The sequence below is a fragment of the Eubalaena glacialis genome, chromosome 8 (assembly GCF_028564815.1).
Source record: "Eubalaena glacialis isolate mEubGla1 chromosome 8, mEubGla1.1.hap2.+ XY, whole genome shotgun sequence".
NCBI classification, from domain to species: Eukaryota; Metazoa; Chordata; class Mammalia; order Artiodactyla; family Balaenidae; genus Eubalaena; species Eubalaena glacialis.
This window is the reverse complement of record NC_083723.1, coordinates 91,778,976-91,800,588: the sequence shown is the minus strand read 5'-3', so window position 1 is coordinate 91,800,588 and position 21,613 is coordinate 91,778,976. Positions and strand designations below refer to the sequence as shown.

Sequence of the window (21,613 nt, the reverse complement as noted above, 5' to 3'; positions counted from 1 at the left end):
AATCTCTCTTTTTTTTTTTTTTTTTTTTTGCCACTGAAGCCACAATACCTAGCAGAATGTCTGGCATATAATAGGGCTGAATATATTATTTTTAACAGATTTATTGAGGTACAATTAATATACAACCAAGAACATGCATTTAAAGTATACAGTGTGACAAATTTTTACATCTGTACAGACTCATAAGACTATCACCAAATTCAGGATAATAAACATATCCATTGCCCTCAAACGTTTCCTCATGCTCCTTTGTAATCCCTCCTATCATGACTACTGACCCACTTTCTGTCACTATAGATTAGTTTTCATTTTCCAGAGTTCTATGTAAGTGAAATAATAAAGTATGGTTTGTTTTCTGTCTAGCTTCTTTTACTCAGCTTAATTATTTTGAGATTAATTTTTGTTGTGTGAATCAATAATTTATTTCTTTTTATTGCTGACTAGTATTCTGTTGTATGGCTAAACCACAGTTTGTTTATCCATTCATCTGCTGAGGGATATTTAGGTTGTTTCATTTGGGGCTGTTACACATAAAGCTGCTGTGAACATTCATGTATGTCTTTATATAGATATACACTTTGATTTCTCTTGGGTAAATACTTAGGAGTGGTATGGCTGGATCATATGGTAGGTGTATTTTTAGTTTTTTAAGAGTGTCAAACCGTTTTCCAAAGTAGTCGCACCATTTAACATTTGCACCTGCATTGTGTGAGAATTCTCCTTTCTCTATGTTCAAGGCAATACTTGGTATGGCCAAACTTTTAAATTTTAGTCATTAGCACTGATGTGTAGTGGTATCTCATTGTGATTTTAATTTGCTTGCCCCTAATGACTAATGATATTGAGCACTTTTTCACGCACTTTTTGCCAACTATTTGCCCAACCCCAGGTCATAAAGATTTTCACCTAAAAGTTTTACAGTGTTAGGTTTTATTTTTAGGTCTGTGTTCTATTTGGAGTTTAATTTTATATATGGCATGAAGCAGGGACTGAAGAACATTGTTTTGCACATGGATGTCCAATTTTTCCAGCAGCATTTGTCAAAAACACTATCCTTTCTCCACCAATAAGCTTTGCAACTTTGTGGAAAAACCAGTTGTCTATACATGTGTGGGTCTATTTCTGAATGTTCTCTCCTGTTTCATTGATCTATTTGTTTCTCTTTATGCCACTGCCACACTGTCTTGATTATTGTGGCCATATACTAAATCTTGAGATCTCCAACTTTGTTCTTCATTTTCAAAATTGTTTTGAATCTTCTGAGGTTTTTTTTTTTTTTTTCCACATGAACTTTAGAATCAGCTTGTCAAGTTCTACAAAAAGGCTTGCTTGGATTTTGATTGGGATTACCCTGAATCTTTACATCAATTTAGGGAGGATCGACATCCTAACAACATTGAGTCTTCTGACCCATGGCTGAATACATTTTTAAGGGATAAAAGAAGAATTGTTGAAGTTCAGTTTTAGAATAAAGAATTTTCAGAAGCTCTAGGTAAATTAGAAATATCATGTTTATTAAAATATTATGGGAGGAAATTTTGATTTGGCTTTGCAAAAAACATTCTAATTATACTTTTAAAATTTGGGGGAGATAACGGTCAACTTTAGGAAATGTATTGTAATTGCTTCATTCTTTGACATATAACACCTTGTAATTTCAGAACTAATACGAGATCTTTGGAGCATGCTCTACCTTTAGAAAAAGAAAAAGAAAATGGTGATTTGGTGACAAACTATTAAAATCTAAAGGGAGACTGATGAACATTCAATAAAAGAAAGTCTAGATTTAGCTTCCTGCATCCAGGCTATTTCACTTTTTCAGGCCCCTTAAAAACAAATAATACCTATCACATTCATTTGCTTTTGTAATTTTTTAACTTTTCAAACACTTTCAGTTCACGATTTTCTTTTATTCATACAACTTTGTGAAGTAAGAATGACAAGTCGCCATCATTGGCAGCTGAGGAAATTGAGGAACTCAGCATATAACAGATCACCAAAAGTCACAGTGAGAGCTAGTGAAAACTGCTTTCAGGTCACCTAATTCTCTTCTGAGATGTTTCTTCACTAGACACTTCTGTGCAAAAAATAGAACTCACTCTAGCTGTTCGAATAGAAAAGGCATTTATTAAAGGATGTTAGGTGTCCCCCTAATCTCCAGAAGGACCAGTGAGGCAGACTTGCAGACTACCCAGCCCAGATCAACACCTAAGTCAGACCCAGTGACTAATGTGCTAGGTCAGACCTCACTACCTTTGTTTTTTGGCTTAAAGGGCAAATGTTGGACACTAGAAGACAGGACCTCGGTCACTATGATCCTAAAAGACCCACACCAGCACAGTCTCCCTCAACGAACCAAAAGGTTCCCTGTAGCTTCTGCTTCATTGTTCTGCCCTTTTCTGAACAGACAGGTCTCTCCAGAGAATATGATTAGCAGAGTCCAGTCACTTATTTGAGCCTACATTCATAATGGGGGAAATTCCCCAAACATAAAAATGAAATTTAAAAGGCAGTGAGTAGCCTCAACATGGCAAGGTACATGTCACAAAGCATTCTTAAAATCAGTTGAGTCACCAAATGACAGTGGTTTGGGGGTTGACAGGGATCTTTTAAATTGCCACTATTTTCCAAATTTTAAGCCATGACTCATTAGAACACCATAAAAATCAATGTAGTGTGCTCCATAGTTTTAAAAATTAAAATAGAATTGAAAATACCACCATGGATTGCACTTAGGGAAGGTAAGTACCGTCTGGTGAAACTTTTGTCCTCATTGTATGTGTCTACATGTCTATATATATGTATATGTACAATATATATGTATTCATACATATGTATAATATATATTTATATTTGTATATATATAGTGCATATATATATATATATATTTTACTGTGAGTCGTGGTGAATATAAAAAATTGAAAAATGCTAGTCTAATCCAATCTCTTCATTTTACATTTAAAGGAGAAAAAATAAGGCTCAGAGAAATCAAGTACCTTGCTCTGGCGGTTAGCATAAAGCTGGAATCAAGATGCAGAAAATCTCTCAGTCCTACTCTGCATTATAAGGACATTATCTATCACCTAGAAGAATACTTCCCATTTCCTATGTAGATCTTCTCCTACATTAGCCTTGTTGTAGTAATTAAATGTATTTCATAATTAGTAAATCACAAAAATATTGTAAATTTCATAGTTGCATTTGGAGTGAGGCAGTAGTTAATTGTTACCACTTGCTGTAGTTAATACTAGTCTTAACACCATTCTGCATATTAACTCTGGAAAGACAGCTAACCTCTGTTATTTTAAAGATTTTTATGTTGGCAGATATGTTAAGAATTGCAGGTGACACATTGTACTAGTAACTATAAACAAATTTTTGAAGAAAATAATTTTATTTTCAATAAATAGAAGGAATTTTAAAGTTGTAATCTGCCATACTGAATGAAAACATATCAATGAAAATATTTCTTTTCTTGCTGGTTCTCTGCTATGTTTGTTTCTATCCAAACATTAAATACATATTCCAAAAAAAGTTTCTATGATTTGAAATAAAATTTGAAAAACAAAAGCTTTTCAACAGTTTCTCTAAATGTGCCCAATTAATGATACATTTACACTTTAAAAATTTGAATTACTAGAAACAAAGTACTTAAACTTCATGGATATTTTTATATTAATGGGTAAGAGTTATACAAATAATATATAAATATTTTTAAAAATAATATAGATTTTACTTTTCCGGTCCTCATTTTAACTGAATTTCTAAAAATTCTATTTCTAAATAGCCATGAGCCAAAGATTTAGCCAGCTTGTAATATCTCTATCTTCAATAATAAAGAGGTTCATCAAGTCTTTTTGCACTATTGTACACCACTGTGTATTTTATAAACAGAAATTTAATATAAATACTTCTATCACACATTAAAACCTAATTGCTTTTAAGATTTTGATGATAAAGAGGGTCAAAGAGGAGTAAAAAATACCAATGATTAATGCTTTAGATAATCAAAGAACCCCAACTTCCATTGTGTAGGCTTCTCCCTCCTACAGGAAAACTCAATAAATGTAGCAACGAAAAGTACACTTTTGCAAAGTGCACCCAGAATCTTTCTATTTGCTAACTCAGCGCCACCACCCAGATTTTGATATGGATTCTACAAGTTTACTTTTCATCACCAGTTAATATGTTTTGAACTCATACTGAAAATAGAATGCACTTTACTTTTACATGTTGACTCTTCTCGTTGCCTGTGGGAACTTGTTTTCCTTACAAAGAATATAGCTGCAAACAAAGAAGACACAGTATTTTTCTTGCCAAGGATATTTTCCTATACTGAGTGGTTCTTTGACATAGGAAGCTTACTATGACATACCAAATGTGCATGGGAAAGGGTGCAAAAGTCCATCAGGTAAGGTAAAGAATGAGGATGAGAAATTTAGTTATCAGGGCTTTAGTTTAGTGCAGTCGTTAGAAATGTCTCTTCCTCCCAGACTGTTTTGTCCCGTTCAGTGAATACTGTTTTATTCCAACATCCCTTTTCCCAACAGCCATTTAAAATAATGAGAAAAAAATTTTAAAGATATTTACAGTAAATGAAATTCTGTCACACATAGAGAGGGTAGGGGGAAGATGCTGATATTTTCCTGAGCATAGGATATGCTCTTTGAATATGGCACTAAACCTACTTTCTGCAGTGAATTCTTCTTACCAGCAATTGGGACAATTATTTTACTTAAATGGAAAATCTTGTTACCATTCTTCTGCTACCTTAACAGCCAGAAAGCTTTTCCCAATATTACTAATCACACTGGAGGAAGATTATAAACTCCTTTTTATACTGTGGTCTATGGCTGGTTGCCATAGCCCTCCAAAGAAAATTCAGTATTGATGTATCTCAGGACATGTTGGCCTTTGCCCTATGTGAATTCATTCAAATTTAGAATAAAATCTAGCTGTTTAGTTTCTAATCTTGAGTTGCTTCTCGAGAAAGTATGAAATCAAAAAACAAATTAAAAATGTGGAGCTCTTCAATTTGCTTGAAAAATGACAACTAGATAGTCTTAAATAAGTTCCTTTTACTAGCTCTTATATTAGTATTTAGTGTTAAAAATTATGCCAACCAGAATAGCCAGTTAAGAAACAGCAGAAAATTCCCACATGTTTCTTAAAAATAGAGACCTTTAAAAAAAATCTCATTAATGACTTTGTAAATTGTACTACCTATAGTTGGTAAGGGTGCAATCAAATAGACACTCACAGTTACTGCTGGAGGTGACGTAAACTACTACCACTTTTCGGAAAAGACAATTTGACAATATACGTAAAAAACCTTAACATCTTCGATCCTTTGATTCAGGAATTCAACTTTTAGAAATTTAGTCTAGTGAAATGTATAATTAAAGAAATGGACAAGCATTTGTGTACAAGGGTGTTCATCAAAGCATTACTTGGAATACAGAAAAACTGGAAAAAACCTAAATATACAATAGCTGGGAATTGGTTACTAAAACAATAGGCTATTCATATAATAGATTATCACATAGCCATAAGAAATATCTCATTTGAAATAAGTATGTACAAGCAAAGGAAAAAAAAAATCACTGTTATCTTTCAATGCTGGGTTTCCAGGTGACTTTTACTTTTTCTCCACCAGCTTTATTGAGATGTAATTGACACATAACATTGTGTAAGTTTAAATTTAAGGCATCCAATTGACTTGAAACTTTTATAAACTGCAAAATGATTACCACCATAGTATTAGCTACCACCTCCATCCCATCACATAGTTACCACTTCTTTTTTTGTGATGCAAACATTTAAGATCTACTCTCTTAGCACTTTTACTTTCTTTACTCCTTTCTGTATTTTCCAGGTGTCCTTCAGTGTAACCTTTACTTTTTAAAAGGACTTTAAAATTCATATGCTAGTAGTCGCATGGAGGGAAAAATTTTTTTTAACTACAATTCAGTACAAATGAAATTTAATGTTCTCTTTACTATGATTATAACTTCCAAATATTTGCACCTCTTTCTGCCTCCGATAAATATTAAAATATGTAAGAGCCAAACGAGGTTATGTCTTTTCAAGCTCCCTTTTTTCCCAAATGAAATCCCCCCAAATAAGACCCCATATTCTCATGAGGCATATCCTCATTTTATTAGGCATGTCCATGTAATTTCTCCTCATAATTACAATTAGTTCTTATGAAGTTTATCTTGTGTTTCATCTGCTTCTTCTCTGTGCGGGTAGGGACATAATCTTCCATCTTAAATTTCACCAGTCTTCTCCCTTCACTTCCTCCCTCTTGCTCCTCCTATGTTCTGGAGAGTGTATGCTACGTTCTTCAGGGTCTTCTTTATTCAGAAGGTGCCATACAAAACGGTTACATAACGCAGGCTTCATTCATATTTATAAAATTACTGATCAGATAGTTATTGCAACAATTTCCAAACAACATCACGTAACCGACAACTGCAGTGCGGTGGGTGGAGTGCGGGGGCTACAACCTAACACAATTCATTAAGGGCTCTCAGCTGGTTGACTCTCTGACACTCCAGCAGTCTCAGTACCACTTTCGAAGCTAATGCGGAGTCCCTCTCTCTCGCTCTCTCTCTCTCTGGAAAGCAGCGCTCCACCTTTCTGGGGCAGAAGTCAGTAACCATATTCCCCACAAGCTTCCCATGAGAAGACAGAAGAGGAGGGAGGTAGAACAGGTTGCCAAACCCACTTAGGCGTTCGCATAGATTAACCTACCAATTAAAAGGCGGGAGGTCACCCAAGCCAACTTTAAAAGCGCTCAGAGTTCTGACGCAAATTAGACCAAGGCAGGCTTTCTCTGACACCCGGGCCACCACAAAAGTTCTTGAGGGCATCTGTTGTGGATTCCCCATCTTTTCTTTCCCCTCTTCCATCTTATATTGTTTTTATTGGCCCGCTCCTCTCCCCAAGTTCTGTGTTTTTCGCTCAGCGCTAGCACTAGAGGCATTAACCATTGTTGACCCGTGAATTAAGCCAGTACTTGGCAGCCAGACCTCTCCTTGCGCCCACCAAAGCATCCACGCCTGGGTCCCTTAAAGTGTAAAATTCTAGTGCTGCCAAGTCACCTCTAAAGCACTTCTCAGGCCTACGCAGCTAAAGGGAACCTACAACCGACAAGGTGCAGCGGGGGCTCAGGTAGAGGACCCTGGCTGCAACACACCAGAATATAACTCGCAAAGGGGGGTAAGAGCTAGAAGACGAAAGAATGCTGGGCGGTACAAAGATGCCCAACCTAAGCAAGCTCAGACGCGCAAGCGCGTGGCTCACGGCGCGTCTCCGTGGCCTCACCACAGCGCCTGCGCACAGGATCCCCGGAGCGGCGGGGAGAGGAGAGGAGTAGTCGGGCCTGGCGCTCCTACCGCCTCAGCAACTCCAGCCTGCAAGCTCCGCCTCCTTCAGCTGCTCGCCTTCCCAAACAAGCGGGTGCGTCCCTGGCGCTCTCCGTCCATTGGCCCTTGGCCTTTTCCGTTTCCGCCCAGCCCTCCAGAGTCCACCAATCAGCTTGTGCGTTTGGGTAAGTGGCCACCTCCTAGGCTGTCGCTCCAGGTCCTCTGCCTCCTCCCGCTGCTGCCTCCGCTGCTGCCTCCTCCTTCCCCACCTCCTCCGTCAGGCGGGTGGCTGCGGGGGCCTGAGGGGCGGCGGCGGCGGCGGCGGCGGCGGCAGCGATATGGAGCCGGGGGCCGGCGGCCGAAGCGCTGCTCGCGGGCACGGGGCCAGGCCCCCGAGCATTCCGCCGCCCAGGGAGCAGGAGCGGAAGCTGGAGCAGGAGAAGCTCTCCGGGGTGGTAAAGAGCGTCCACCGGCGGCTCCGCAAGAAGTACCGGGAAGGTAAACAGCGAGCTGAGCGGGGGGAAGGGGAAGCCTCGTCGCCCCCAGCCCCTTGTCAACCGCTCCCCTCCCCCCAAGGGGCCACCATTACAACCTGAAGGAGCTGCACGTCAGCCCCTGCTAGGGCCGCTCTCCCAGGTCCGGACGCCCCCTTCTCGGTCGAGTACTCGGTTGGCGTCAGGCGTGCTCCTCCCGCCCCCTTTTCTTCGAGGGCCCTTCAGGAGAGTTCCAGGCCTGTGGAGGAGCCGAGTGCCCACCTCCCCCATCCCCTGTGCCCAGCCGGGGTGCTGAGATTGTTGTCACCACACACACAAGCACGTAGATCCTCACACAGGAGGTGGAGGTCGCTCGCTGCGAGAGACATGAAGCTAAAACACGAAGGCAGGTAGAATCCATTCGAGAAAGACGAACTGAAAGAAGCCCGAGTTACCCTTCGCTGCCTCGCGCCTGATCAGCCTGTTTGATTTGCTGCCCCGTCAGACCCCCTTCCTAGTACCTAATTCCTGCGGCTTTAGCCCGGGCCGGAGCTTCCTCGCATTGGCTTCCAGGGCTGCGAAGTCAGCAGGCCTTAGAGCTGACTAGACTTCACCTTGTTAAAAGGGGGAGGGGTTCCATCCTTGCCACCCCCCCCCCCATTCTTCAAATGCTGCATCTTAGGGTTTACTTAGGCGGGAGAGGAAGAGATGTGGGGCAGGTTCTCAAAATACTGTTTAGATTTGACTAATCCGTAACTACCAAGCCTCCTAAGGATACAGATCCCGGTGAAGCCGACCGTCGCTGGGAACCCTTCTTATGGAAGGTCTTGAGCAAAGGAAGAAGCCATAGTAGCTTTTGCTTGGGCCTGAGGAGGGTTTATAGTTGGGATCTACAGTTATCCTTGGTATTTTAAAATATAGGCTCTTTTACAGAGTTATTTTATAAGAAACTAACAGTGAAAATTCCCAGTTTTTTCATGTGCTCAGGAGACATTTCTTCTAAAGATCAAAACGAGGGATAACTTTCTTCTGTCTTTAGCTTAATTGCAAACAAAAGTCGGCAGTCTTATACTTAGTTAAGTTAGGATTAGAAGCAAAATTATGACAGTGAAGGAACAGATAGGTAAGATCATGTTACTTTCGAGTTACAAACACTTTTCAATTACTCTGGAAGATTAAAACTAAGTGTCTTTTGTTCTCTTGAGTGTAGGTGATGTGTTTCATTTTTCAAACTTTAAATTCAGAGTTTTTTCCCCTTGGCAACTCAAGCCTCGATTTTTAACATAGCTGCTTAAATAGTCGTCCTCAAAGCTAACCTATAGTTATTGTTTAATAGGTAGCAATAGAAAGAGACTTATCGGGCATACTGAGATGTTGAAATTTGTTTTTTAAAAGAATGCTTTAAACCCCAACCCACAATTTATTCAATAAAATGAGTAGTTACCATAGCAATCGTTGCATCATTCTTGATATTCAGAGAGTGCACTTACATAATGGCATTCAATGTAGGTTCTTGTGTTGTTTGGAGAAATGAGCAAATAAACGGACACACTTTATCATGCTATTTTGTATAAACTTAAGCAAGTACATCTTTTTAAAGAAAAATGGGTAACATAATTCAATTTCCATTTTTACCTTTTTATAATTATTATTCATTATTAACTTATTCATAAATGAATAGATTCCACTTAATATACTACTAATGTGTCATCATGTCTTCAAGAGCTGTTTATATTTGCTTAGTTCTCACATGTTGAAACATGTCTTTAAGCCTGAATATTAACCAAGGGAACACTTGTTTATAATGAGAATTAGTATTTGGAAGTTATGAGAGCTAGAATAGATACATGTAGTGCATAAGTGAATGATCTAGTGTGCTTTAGGACAAGTAAAGCCCTGGCAGTCTGTAAACATATGAATGAGACTGTTCTTTAGGCGTTTTAATGCCCTGAATTCCACCAATGATCTAGACTTCTCTAGGCTTTACTCTAATGATATACAAAGCCCCATCAGTGAACTAGCAAAGTAAAAGATCCTTAAGAGCATGCCCTTTCTACCTTTATTTCTGACCTGTAGGTCAAATCTTAGTTGTGATTTGACAAAAATCCATGAAAAAGCCATCTGTGAAAAAGTCTGATTATGCACATAATAATACCAAAGAAGTAATTTTTAGTGCTTTCCTTTGAGGTCTTAGTATCGTTATAATATCATTTGCAAAGTCATCTCTGGTTATAAAATAATAATATAAATGGTGCTTAGGTTCTAGGTCAGGTTACAAAGGCCTATTTGATCAGTAACATGCCTGCACTGTAACACCAATAACTATGGAAACTTTACTCCTTTTATAACAATATTCCTATCAGAAAATGCAGTGAAAATTCCAGCTTAGAATCTTGGAGTGTTAAACTAGAAGGAACTTCAGCATTTATCAGTGATTCCCAAACATGGATAAACAGTAGACTCATATGGGTGCCTTTTAGAAAATTACTCCATTCCACCTCAGATGTACAGTTTCAGAATCCCTATCAATGGTGCTTGGAAATTGGTCAGCCAGATTTTGGACTGATAATCTAAACTACTTCCTTCCTTTTTACACATGAGTGAGCTGAATCCTAAAAATAGTAAAATAACTTGCTTGAAGTTTGGATAGTTTATCATTAGCACAGAACATATTTTATGGGAATAATGTGTTTTTCTTTCCAATTCAAAGCCTAATGGTGTCTCCAAATGTTGTTGGAGTGGGAGGGAAAATGGGAAGCAGGAAGTAGCCCTAGAATTTGTGTTGGGTAAGAGGATGTAAACTGACGGGAATGGGGCAATCCCTGGGATAGGTATGGTTCGCTGAGTTAGGGCTATGTGAGGTGTGGGTTTCTTAGGGAGTTATGGCAAAGAAGGAAATAAGTTGGGGTAGAATAAAGAAGGAGGCAAAACATTCACTGGATAGTAAAGACAGGAGTGAGACCTGGATAAGGAGTGTAGGGTTGGATAATATAGTTTTCCCTTTCTTTATCTCTGGTAGTGGAATTGAACATGAAGCAGGAATAAGATTGAAAATAAGATTTTTCTGATGTGGTAAAAAAAGGTTTCTCTCCATCATTCCCAGTCCATTTGTCCAAACTGATGCTTATTGTGGCAGTGAGCAGGCTTGGGGTAGGGGGTAGTGGATAGGATTGTAAAGACTAGCAGGTAAGTTTAATGCACTCTTTTACCACTTTTCCCCTCTCTGCTCCATTTTACTGCCTGTCCTGTGTCACCACTTAGAGATCCTTTCCCTATTTGTATAAGAGTAGAGTGAGAACTGGAGATAAACGTCAGTGTTCCAGGCAGTCCTGATATCTGAAGTAGTTACCAGAAGGAAATGGTAGGGAAATGTTTAGCAATGGTGATGAGAAGGGGTGTTTCTGGTATCAGCCATTTATAGATAAGGGACAGTCTTTTAGACTGAGTTTATATAAATGGAAATATGCTTGTAGATGTAGGTGTTTTCTGTCTTTGCTATACAGAATTTTCAAAATAATGGCCTTGATATAAGCCAAAAATATTTTAAAATATATCATAGGATTGGAAACAGCTTTTAAATAAGAAACAGCTAGTTTTTCTTTCCAAACAGGGAGTTTGGAACAGGGAGTCATTGTTTAATCAAATCTGCCTGATAAGTGCATATCTAATTGAGAACTGAAGTAGAGCCGTGTGTATTTTCAGTTGACTTTGTATGATTTTTTCCATAATCCTAGTCACATAATCTTATTCTTGTAATGATTGTTATTATGCTTGGCATCTCTTTTTAAATTGAAAGTATCCGTGTAAAAACTACAAGAAAATGTAAAGGCTACAGCTGTTAGGAATAAAAGTATGATCCCCATTCCATTTAGTTTTGATTTTTTAACTTATCTTGTGAATGTCTTTACTTTAGCAATTTTCATCAACTTAATTAAGTCTGAATTTACTTATTCTATATGCCAAAACAGGTTAAACAAGTTTGTCACATAAACCCGTGTAGGTTATCAATCAGACAAAAATAAAAATGCACGTTAACCTGTTAACAGTGATATTCTCAAAGTTATGGTTTAATGGGAGATCTTTATTATACTTTTCTACATTTAAAAAAGTCAATCTTATTAGTAGCAATGATAATATTATAAAAGTAGTTAGAGTAAGTACGACAGATTACTGATACTGAAACAGAAAAGGAGAACACAGAGTAGGTTGGTTCTGTAGACTAAGTCTGGAAAACACTGTGTTACAAAGGTTAACAGCTGTGAGCAGCATTTTAAGAGTCAACTATTAAATAGCCTAGTTTAGATGTTTAATTCTTATTTATTATTGAAATTATTCTTCCTTGTTTGAGACAAAGAGTGAGCTAGAATAGCAGTTTAGGATAAGCTGAAAAATACATTTGTGATTGAGTTTTCTTTAGCATACATCTAAAATGAGAATTGTAGGGGGGAAGGAAAAAAACCTTTGAATTAGAAATAATTTTAAACTAAAACCAAAAGGTCTAAAAATGAAAGAATAAATGTATCGTTAGAGTTTTTCCTGAAACAAAGTTTTGAAATTGTTTTTAAAATTAGGATAACAGACTATGTGTTTTTAACTGAAATTTTCTAATTTTTTTTCCTTCGGTGGCTTTCAAAACTGTTTCAAAATACAGACAACTCCATGACCCCAAGACACTTTTCACAGGTTCTCCTTGTTTTACTTTTTTATCAAGTGAAGTTTTACTCTTTTTTCCTTACGTGGTCTTTTCTGATTCTGATATAGAATCTGAAAGTGCTGTTTTTTGTGGTAGAATCTTTGCTCAATCAACAAAATAGGTGAAAAATGTCCACAGAAATGCTTGTTAACTTTGCCCTAGGAGAGTTTGAACTGCCATTCTAGCAGGGGAAAAAAAATGAAAAGAGTTTAATAATTAGTAACACTAAAAGATAAAGGGAACATTGATAAACAGTCAGCTCAGTGAGGTACACATAGTATATTAACTATTTGATTTTGTTATTTCTAGTCATCTTTGTATCTTTTTAGGAATTTTTTGTATTTCAAAAGATACGGTAAAACTGAAAAGTATTGGTATAGATCCTTTGATTGTTTTGTGGGAAAAAATATAACAACAAATGCAGTGGATATTAGCCTTGATTCCACATCAGTATCATCTCTGGAACTTTGTGGAACACAGGCATCTGTATTATTTAAAAGCTCCATAGATTATACAGTGGACAAAAGGGTTGAGGAACACCTAGCTAAAGTACTATAGATTGGAGTAGGAAGGAATCTAGAAGAAAGTAGATCAGCTAGGAGACTCTTAACACTAATCTATTTTTTAAAGGTGAATAATAGCATAAATAACAGTGGTGATCATGAAAATAGAGAAAGATAAGTCAAATAGTCAAACATAAGTCAAAGTGAGAGTGAGCAGTTTTAGTGAAAGTAAAGGGGAAAAGAGTCAATGATGATGCCAAGATTTCTTGCCTGGAAAAATGTAGATAGCCATTTCCATCCAGTTTGGAAATGTCTGTGTTGAGGTGGGAGCAGGGAGAAAAGAGTAGACAGGCAGGTTGGCTTGTCATAGGGATAGTGGTAATGATTTAGTTTGGAAGGTATCCCTTGGAAGTGAAGGATTGGAAACTCTCTCTTGAAGTTGCAGCTTTGAGGGCAGATGAATGACCCAGTGGAGTGATGATAATGTATAACTGAGGACAGATCCTTGGAAGATACCAGTAGTGTCCAATTTTACATAAGTACTGCCCATTCTACCATATGCTCCCATGGCACAATTGCCTTGCTTTTATCATAGTTATCACTTACCAGTTCACTTGTCTTTCTCACTGAATTTAGTTACTTGAGTAGGACTCTGCCTTTTATCTTTGTATCCCTAGTACCTAGCACCTTGCCTTGTAGATTTAAGGCACACACACACAAAAGAAAGAAGCTGATATACATATTTCCTTATAGTTTGAGTCTAATCTTTTTGTATTCAGAACTTTTACATTTTAACTTTGGATACAAATTTTTTGTAATGAATTTATGGTCATATCTTTTTAAGTGAGTATATTAGATTAACCTTTTGAAAATGGTCCAAATTATCATTATTAGTATCATTCCATTTTTTTATTAAAAAAACTGTAAATAGTGGCAAATATAGATTAAAAAAAGTTTTTGTTCTCAGAAAATGAGAACTAAAAAGGATATTGTGTGTGGTATAATGTGTCTTTGTGTGTGTGGGTATTAAGATGATAATTTTGTGTATGTGTGTATATATTATATACTCTAACTTCACACACAAAATTTTGCAACCCCAATATCAATTGCCTAAATTTTGGAGGTGAAATTTGTACTAGTTGTAAAATCCAAACATCTGAGAACCACTGATCTAAACTGTACTAATTTATTGTGCTTTAAGTGTAGATACATTGATGCTCATTGCAAGGGTTATTTTAGAACCCCATGCCTTTAGAGAGACATCTGAGTATCCCCTATTCTCACTTATACAGAAATTGCTCTACTTATATAGAAATTCCTATTCCCATTTATATAAAAATTTAAGTCCCAGAAGTTTCTCCATAAGTCCTTTGCTTACACTAAACAAGAGATCTGTGTGATGGTACACATTTCGGTAAAGTTGTTTCACAGGGGAATAACAGATACTGATGCCATTGATTCTAACTTTTCTTGATTCTTTTCTATGTCTTGTACAGGATGTGTTCAAAGTTTTACATTTCAATTAACTGTTTTTATCATAAATATGTTTATAATAAGAGAGTGCTCCATGCACAGAAGATGCACCATGGGCCAAACTGTGTTTATAAATGTGAACTTTTATCTATGCAGTGTTTTGTTTTTTAATTAAATTTGACTCTTCAGTTTGCCCCAAGTCTCAATTGCTCTGTGTATTATTTCACCAGACTTTTGAGTTTACAGTCTTGCCATAGACCCATGGCTTTAAGCCATGGCTGCACAGTGGATTCATTTGGGGAGCAGTGAAATAAACGACCAGTTCCCACTTCAGACCAATTAAATGAAACTTCTAGGTGATTCCAGTGTGCAGCCAGAGTTGAAATCACTGCCAGAAATCTGACAAATAATGCAGTTGCAGAGACTAAATAACTGTATTTGACTGACAAAAGACCATTTGTTTGTGGCTAGTAGAGTCAGTGTACTTTGCTTTAGTACAAAGCTTTGCTCATATCCATGAAAGTTCATAAATTAAAAACTCATAAAGAGAGGCAAGGTGGTATAGCGGTTATGAGCATGGACTTTGGCCCTTGACTGCCAGGTTTGATGTGTGCCCTTGAGAAGGTTACTTAATCTCTCTATACTTCAATTTCCTTATCTGTAAAGTAAAATATCTGCCTCAGTGGGTTGGTATTAGAATTAAATGAATTAATATTTGTAAAGTACTTAAAACAGTATCTGGTACATAGGAAGCATTACTTGTGTTAAATACATAATTTTGAAAATAAAAGGTGTATCTGTAGCTACCACCTGGATGCATTAAGGGCATTGAAGATTGAATGGTTTCTGGAATTTCTGTCTAGACTGTTCTATAGTGTCTTTCTTCTTCAGTATTAGGATGGTTGTAGTGTTTTTTCTTTTCTTTTTTTTCTTGACCACCTTTGCTTTTTGTATTTCTAACTTTTTATGTGAAAGGTCCAACCTTTTTAGCACATTAGAACACTAGGTTTTTCCCCTTATCAGAGAAATGACTAGTCGCAACACGTTAGGTGTAAGATGCAGGTTTGCAGGTGGTTCGTTTGTTTGATTCTCAGGAGCTGCTTCAACACCAAACATCTTGGATGTTTTTGTCCCACATCTATGTGTGTCACTATATCAGATGCTCAAGAATACTGAGAAAGCTGGTCTGTGTGTGGTTTAACTATGTTCGTGAGACAATCGTGTCCTGATCACTTTGTTTTAATGTCTTGGAATGGCTGCTGAACTTGTTTCCACTTGGTCATGAGTTTCTCTGCTTACTTCATATTAGAGAAAATGACCTTTAAATGTTCTTTGAACTTGAATTTGGTAATCTGGTCATCTATTTGGTAATATACCTAAGTAAAAGTGAAAATTTTCTGAATTTCTAAAGGTTTAAGACTTGTTTGTGATACTCAAGGTAACTCCTTGTTTTTGTTTTCAGAGTATTTGATGACCCTCAAATTTAATGAAATATAGTTTTTATTTTGTAACTTATGCTGTGTTCACAGCACGTCATATTTTAAAATGAAATTTATTGAGGTACAGTTTATATACAATAAACTACACACAGTTAAAGTATATAATTCACTGGGTTTGACAGATGTATACACCCTATATATCTTTTACCACAATCAAGACACAGAACATTTCTGTTGCCCCCCAGATTTCCTCATGCTCCTTTGCGTCATTCTCTCACTCTATTCTTGGTCCCACTGATCTCTTGTCCCTGTAGATATGTTTTCATATTTTAGAATTTTATATACATGGAATCATGTGATACCTTCTCCATTGCATTGTATGCCATTTAAGGACCACAATAGTGCAATGTTAATCTTTGGTATCGTGACTCACAAGGCTAAACTGACAAGAATGACATGCTATTCTTATCTTAAATTGGCCTCAGATTTACACTTGCTAAATGTCTTATCTTCTGTGCTTTATATTCTGTCTTTTTATACTGAGAATTAGAATAGAGTTATTGAAAAAATAATATTATTTCTAATGTACTTCTAAACGTCAAATGGTCCCAGCATGTAAAAATGCATGAACCTTAGCACCTCTTATTCATTTTATTCATTTACAAGTAATTCTTTATCTATGTAATGTGTTACCAATAATTTCTTCTTAATCTTATAGATTTTCCAAAAAGACCTATGTACTATAATCAAAGAATTTAATAGATGTGATTGCATTTCCACTTGCAAGTTTGTTTTTTTTGACAATAATGTGAAGTGAAAAAAAAAATGATATATTAGCTTAAAACAGTGGAGAGTCTTCAGAAAATTGACTTTGAACCTATTGGTTTCCTAAACGTCTTGTAACTAATGTTTTGAGAACACTGAAGTATTCAAATTTTACTGCTTATTCATCCCTATTATCTACTGACAGTTATGAACTGTAATTTGAATTTTACTCTAGCAACTATTTAATTTGTAATTTTTGGTGTTTCTTATAATTTTTGAGCATGGTGAAAATTTAAATATTTTCTCCCCCATTAATGGGGCACCATGATTAACTTCTATAGCTTATATAAGTTATAAATCAAAAGTAGTCTTTGCCTTTCAATTTATACTTTCTAATGGAAAAAATCACACCTGGTTTTAATAGAAAACTCTATATAAACAAGTGACAGAGTACTATAAGGATGGCAAATGCATATAGGGGGGAATTGTAAGATGATCAAATGGGAGGCAGGTAAATCCTCTTGAAGAATATGGGAATTCAGTTATGTTTTGAAGGAAAGAAATTTGCTATACCAGATGGCATTAGAGAGGTTAATTCAAAAAGGAAGAATAGTATCCATTCTAAAGAGACAGTTTAGAGATTCCATTGGTTCACCTGAGTTTGGACCTGTAATACAGCTGTTCTTGAGCAACAATAAATAACTCCTTAACTTATTATACTTGGTTCTTACAAAGACAGCTGCAGTCAAAGTAATAATATCTTAACTAATCACAAAATTCTTAAAAATGGAACTCTTTTTTTTTTTTTAACAGCTCTATGACGTATTTATTTTATAACTGGAAGTTTGTACCCTTTGACCCCCTTCACCTATTTTGCCCACTCACCTACCCTCTGCCTTTGGCAACTACCAGTCTGTTCTCTGTATCTATGAGCTTGCTGTTTGGTTTTCCTTTTTGCCTTCTTAGATTTCATAGAACTTTGTCTTTTTAATCAACTAATGAATGTGCTATTTTTTCCTAGTTATTGTCTTTTCATAGGAAGTAACTTATATTTATTCTTCAGTTGTTGCATATGTTTGTGAAGGTGAGTTTAGTCAATAATTATGGTATTATCCTGACAGTAGGACCATGCTTCAGAATAATTTGGTTCATCCGATTTCCATACTGAATTTGGTTTGGCAACTTTAAGTTGACATCACTTGTGTTTTGAATTATTAATTAATTTTTTAATTAGTGTTTTTAAAAATTTAAATGTAAAGAGAATATAATGAATAGAAGTCATGTTAATGTGAACTTCATTCTAGAATTTTATGAGACCATCAGGTGACTTTATCTTTAAGACCTGGAAGAGCTTTAAGTTGATCTTAAAACGATGTATTTGAACAAATGAATACTGATTTCTTCTCTAGATTTATTATTTTAGTCTGACTATAAAATGTTTATTAACTATTAATTTCAAGTTAGGCTGCAGGACATATATATATTTAATTGTGCTTTCTAAATATAATTTTTTAATTACCCAGATTTCTCTGTGTTAGGGCAAAGTCAAATGTATGCATTAATAAGAGGTTTTCCTCTCCTTCTCTCCATTCCCTTCTCTTCCCTTCCGCCCTCCCCCCTTTTCTCTCTCTCTCTCTCTCTCTCTCTCTCTTTTTAACTAAGATACATTCATATTTTTATAGGATGCCTGTAAGAAATAAGTAAGAAAATAGATTATTAATCACAATGATTTTGAGTCATCACAAATACCAATATATAAAAATCATTATAAAGCTAATTATTAATTCATTGAGACCTCCGATTGATTGAACTTTAATACTTAAGCATTTCTTGTTCTGTTGAGTAGATTTTTGATGCAGACCTCAGGAAGTTCTTAGTTCTTGATTTACCTTTCGATAATGAAAAAGTATTTCCTTTTAAATAAGACAATCTTTTAAATATTGGGTGACCTAATAACTAAAAGATAACAACAACCAAAAAATCCTCAGAATTGAGTTTCAACATATTTTTTTGCATATGCAGTTTGACCAAGTTAGCAGCAGAGTTTTGAATTTGTATACTGAGCACTGGTGAACTTTAACTTTTTTTGACTTTTAGAACCCAAATCATAAATTATTTTGAAAATACAGTGATTAAAAGGTAAATAGCATTATTTTGAATACTGTAAAAACAAATAATGGGCTGTTATGGAAAAAACCTGAATTTTCCCATTCTGTTTTTAATAAATTTATTTATTTTAAAAATAACCTTTCAAGGGTATTCTGGAAAGTGGAATTTCTGAAGGCTAACTATATTTTTTGTTCAACTTTGTAACCACCAGACATGTAACATAGTGTATACCTAGTAGTTGGGGTTTGATACTTTTTGTTGAATAAATACATGATTTAAAAGTTCTGGATCCAGAGTGGCTTACATGGACCATAGTGAATATGTCAGGTGCATATCTCTATTAGAGCAGATACCACATTTTAATACATCTTCTCCCCTTCCTTTGATGCCAGTGCTTGCTCGTTAACTTTATTATTCTCTGTAGTGTTTGACCTAGAGTATTTTTTCAGCAAATCTGTTGAAGGAATGAAAAGTATGTACAATTGCATTTAGTTTCAATTATATATTAAGTGTACTGACTATTAATCACATTAATCTCAGTATCAGCATATTTAGAGAGTCTGGAGACTCTTAAATGTTAGTGAAAACATTAAATTGAAGTTTGCAATCAGTTTGATAGGCTTACAGACAAAATGTGAATCCTTCCTCAAAACTTTAGTAGAGCAGATAGTAAGCCTTAAAACTACATAAAAAATTGAAGTATTTAAAGAGAATTTAGTTAAATTTAGTTTAGGATTTAGTTTAATTCTAAATTTAGTTTAGAATTTAGTTAAATAGTTAAAATAGTTAAAGAGAATTTTGAGTGTGAGAAACTAGAGGTCATCTAAAAAGCTGAAGGGCAGTAGGTTTCCATATATATGTAAACTCATCTTTGTATCTCATAACTAGTAGAATAATTCTAGAGTAAATTGAATTTCACAGTATACATGTCATAGTAAGGACTCTAAGAATTTATAGTAGATGCCTTTGGCGGCTCACATAGCATACCATTGGTCCTGGGGTGTGGTGGACAAACACTGTGAGCCCAGAGGCACTCGGCCCTGACAGAGTCCCATTTTAAATGTGTGTTGCTTTCTTTTCTACTTTTCACCTTTTTCCAACACTGATGGAGCCCACTGAGGGCATCCCCTTTTTCAGTGCCTAAGTGTAGACTAGAGGTACAGGTTGTTAACAGCCTTCAGTTAACGGGGGATAGTAACTGATAGATAAATGGTCCAGCCTCCCATCCTTTCGGTATACAATTCCAGAGGCTTTCTGTATGCTTCTGTGTTGCCCACAGCAGCAGCCTCAATAATGCACCCTTGTATTAGCATTTTCTCCTCCCTTAACTTGCTCTCCCACTCCCTCACTCCTGTTTCATAGGGTTCCCTCCTAAATAGACTACTTGAACCCAGGTCCTTGTCTTAAGTTGTACCTTCTGTAGAATCTAAACTAAGAAGTCTTAAAAAAAGGAAATCTGTTTAAGTATGTTAAACATAGCTTTTCCCAAACGTATTTTTTTTTAATTTTATTGCATTTTTATTTATTTATTTTATTTATTTATTTTCATATTTATTTTTGGCTGTGTTGGGTCTTCGTTTCTGTGCGAGGGCTTTCTCTAGTTGCGGCAAGTGGGGGCCACTCTTCATCGCGGTGCGTGGGCCTCTCACTTCGCGGCCTCTCTTGTTGCGGAGCACAGGCTCCAGACGCGCAGGCTCAGTAGTTGTGGCACACGGGCCTAGTTGCTCCACGGCATGTGGGATCTTCCCAGACCAGGGCTCGAACCAGTGTCCCCTGCATTGGCAGGCAGATTCTCAGCCACTGCACCACCAGGGAAGCCCTTCCCAAACGTATTTGATCATAGAACTTTTGTTTGAATGACTTCTATTACCAGAAAATGTAGTAAATTTATGTATTTATAATATGTACATTACATAAGACAGTGAAACTTACATATTCAAACAATGGACCTTTTAGAGTTGACGATATCCATCTCAAAAAAAAGATAAAGCACCTTTAAAATAATACTGTACCTTAATGAATCATTTGACATCAAGTCTGATGAGTAAAGTCAGGAATAGTCTTATGAACATCATAGGTTTATTAAAGTATCATTAATCAAAATATTTGTTTCAAAGACTTTACTTCCTGTAGTCCTACTTAGATACTTGATAAATAACTACATCTGAAAGATGTTACCAAAACTGAGGGGTTTTTCTTTGAGAATGTAGAAAAATTTGTTTGCCTGCTTGTTTTCAGTGGACAGTTATTGCCAACCTGCTGTATAACAAATTGAGAGCCCTGTCACTACACAAATATTAGTGATTAATGAAAATATTATTGTATAAGAACGTAACCATGAAAAAAGAGAAAGCTTTTCATCCTTTTGGGGTTTAAAGTTAATATTCAGACCAAGGCTGAGACTGATACATATTCATCTTAACTGAGCAATGTGTGTGTGAGGGCATGTTTGTACCCTTATTGCTCTTTCTGGTATTGGTCAAACTAGAAGGCTAATAGTTTGGTTTTCAACTCAGTACGTGCTGGGCTAAGTGCTTAAAATAACCAGTAAAGTTTTTCAAATTTTGAATAGATAAGTGTTGTTAACTTTGAACTATTATAATTCCTTTTCTGTTAAAAAAAACCCAACTCTTAAATACTGGAATCTAATTGTCTCACCTGGGGAAAGAACTTGACTATAATTACCATCCCCAAATTTGGTTGTTGTGTTTATGTTTTTAAGTTTATTCTGTCACTAGACAATTGCCTATATTTGAACATGTGGCAAGAGAACCTAAATTATGTCTAA

At 36.2% G+C, this 21,613-nt stretch overlaps 1 protein-coding gene across 1 annotated transcript in view; it reads left to right on the top strand.

Annotated features, from left to right (window-relative positions):
• Positions 1-7,655: 7,655 nt before the first annotated feature.
• Positions 7,656-21,613, top strand: part of BMT2 (base methyltransferase of 25S rRNA 2 homolog) — a 79,113-nt gene continuing 65,155 nt past the window's right edge. The window contains exon 1 of the mRNA XM_061197951.1: positions 7,656-7,868. Within this exon, the coding sequence (XP_061053934.1) occupies positions 7,709-7,868 (160 nt within the window). The 5' untranslated portion in view covers positions 7,656-7,708. The remainder of the gene's footprint in view (positions 7,869-21,613) is intronic.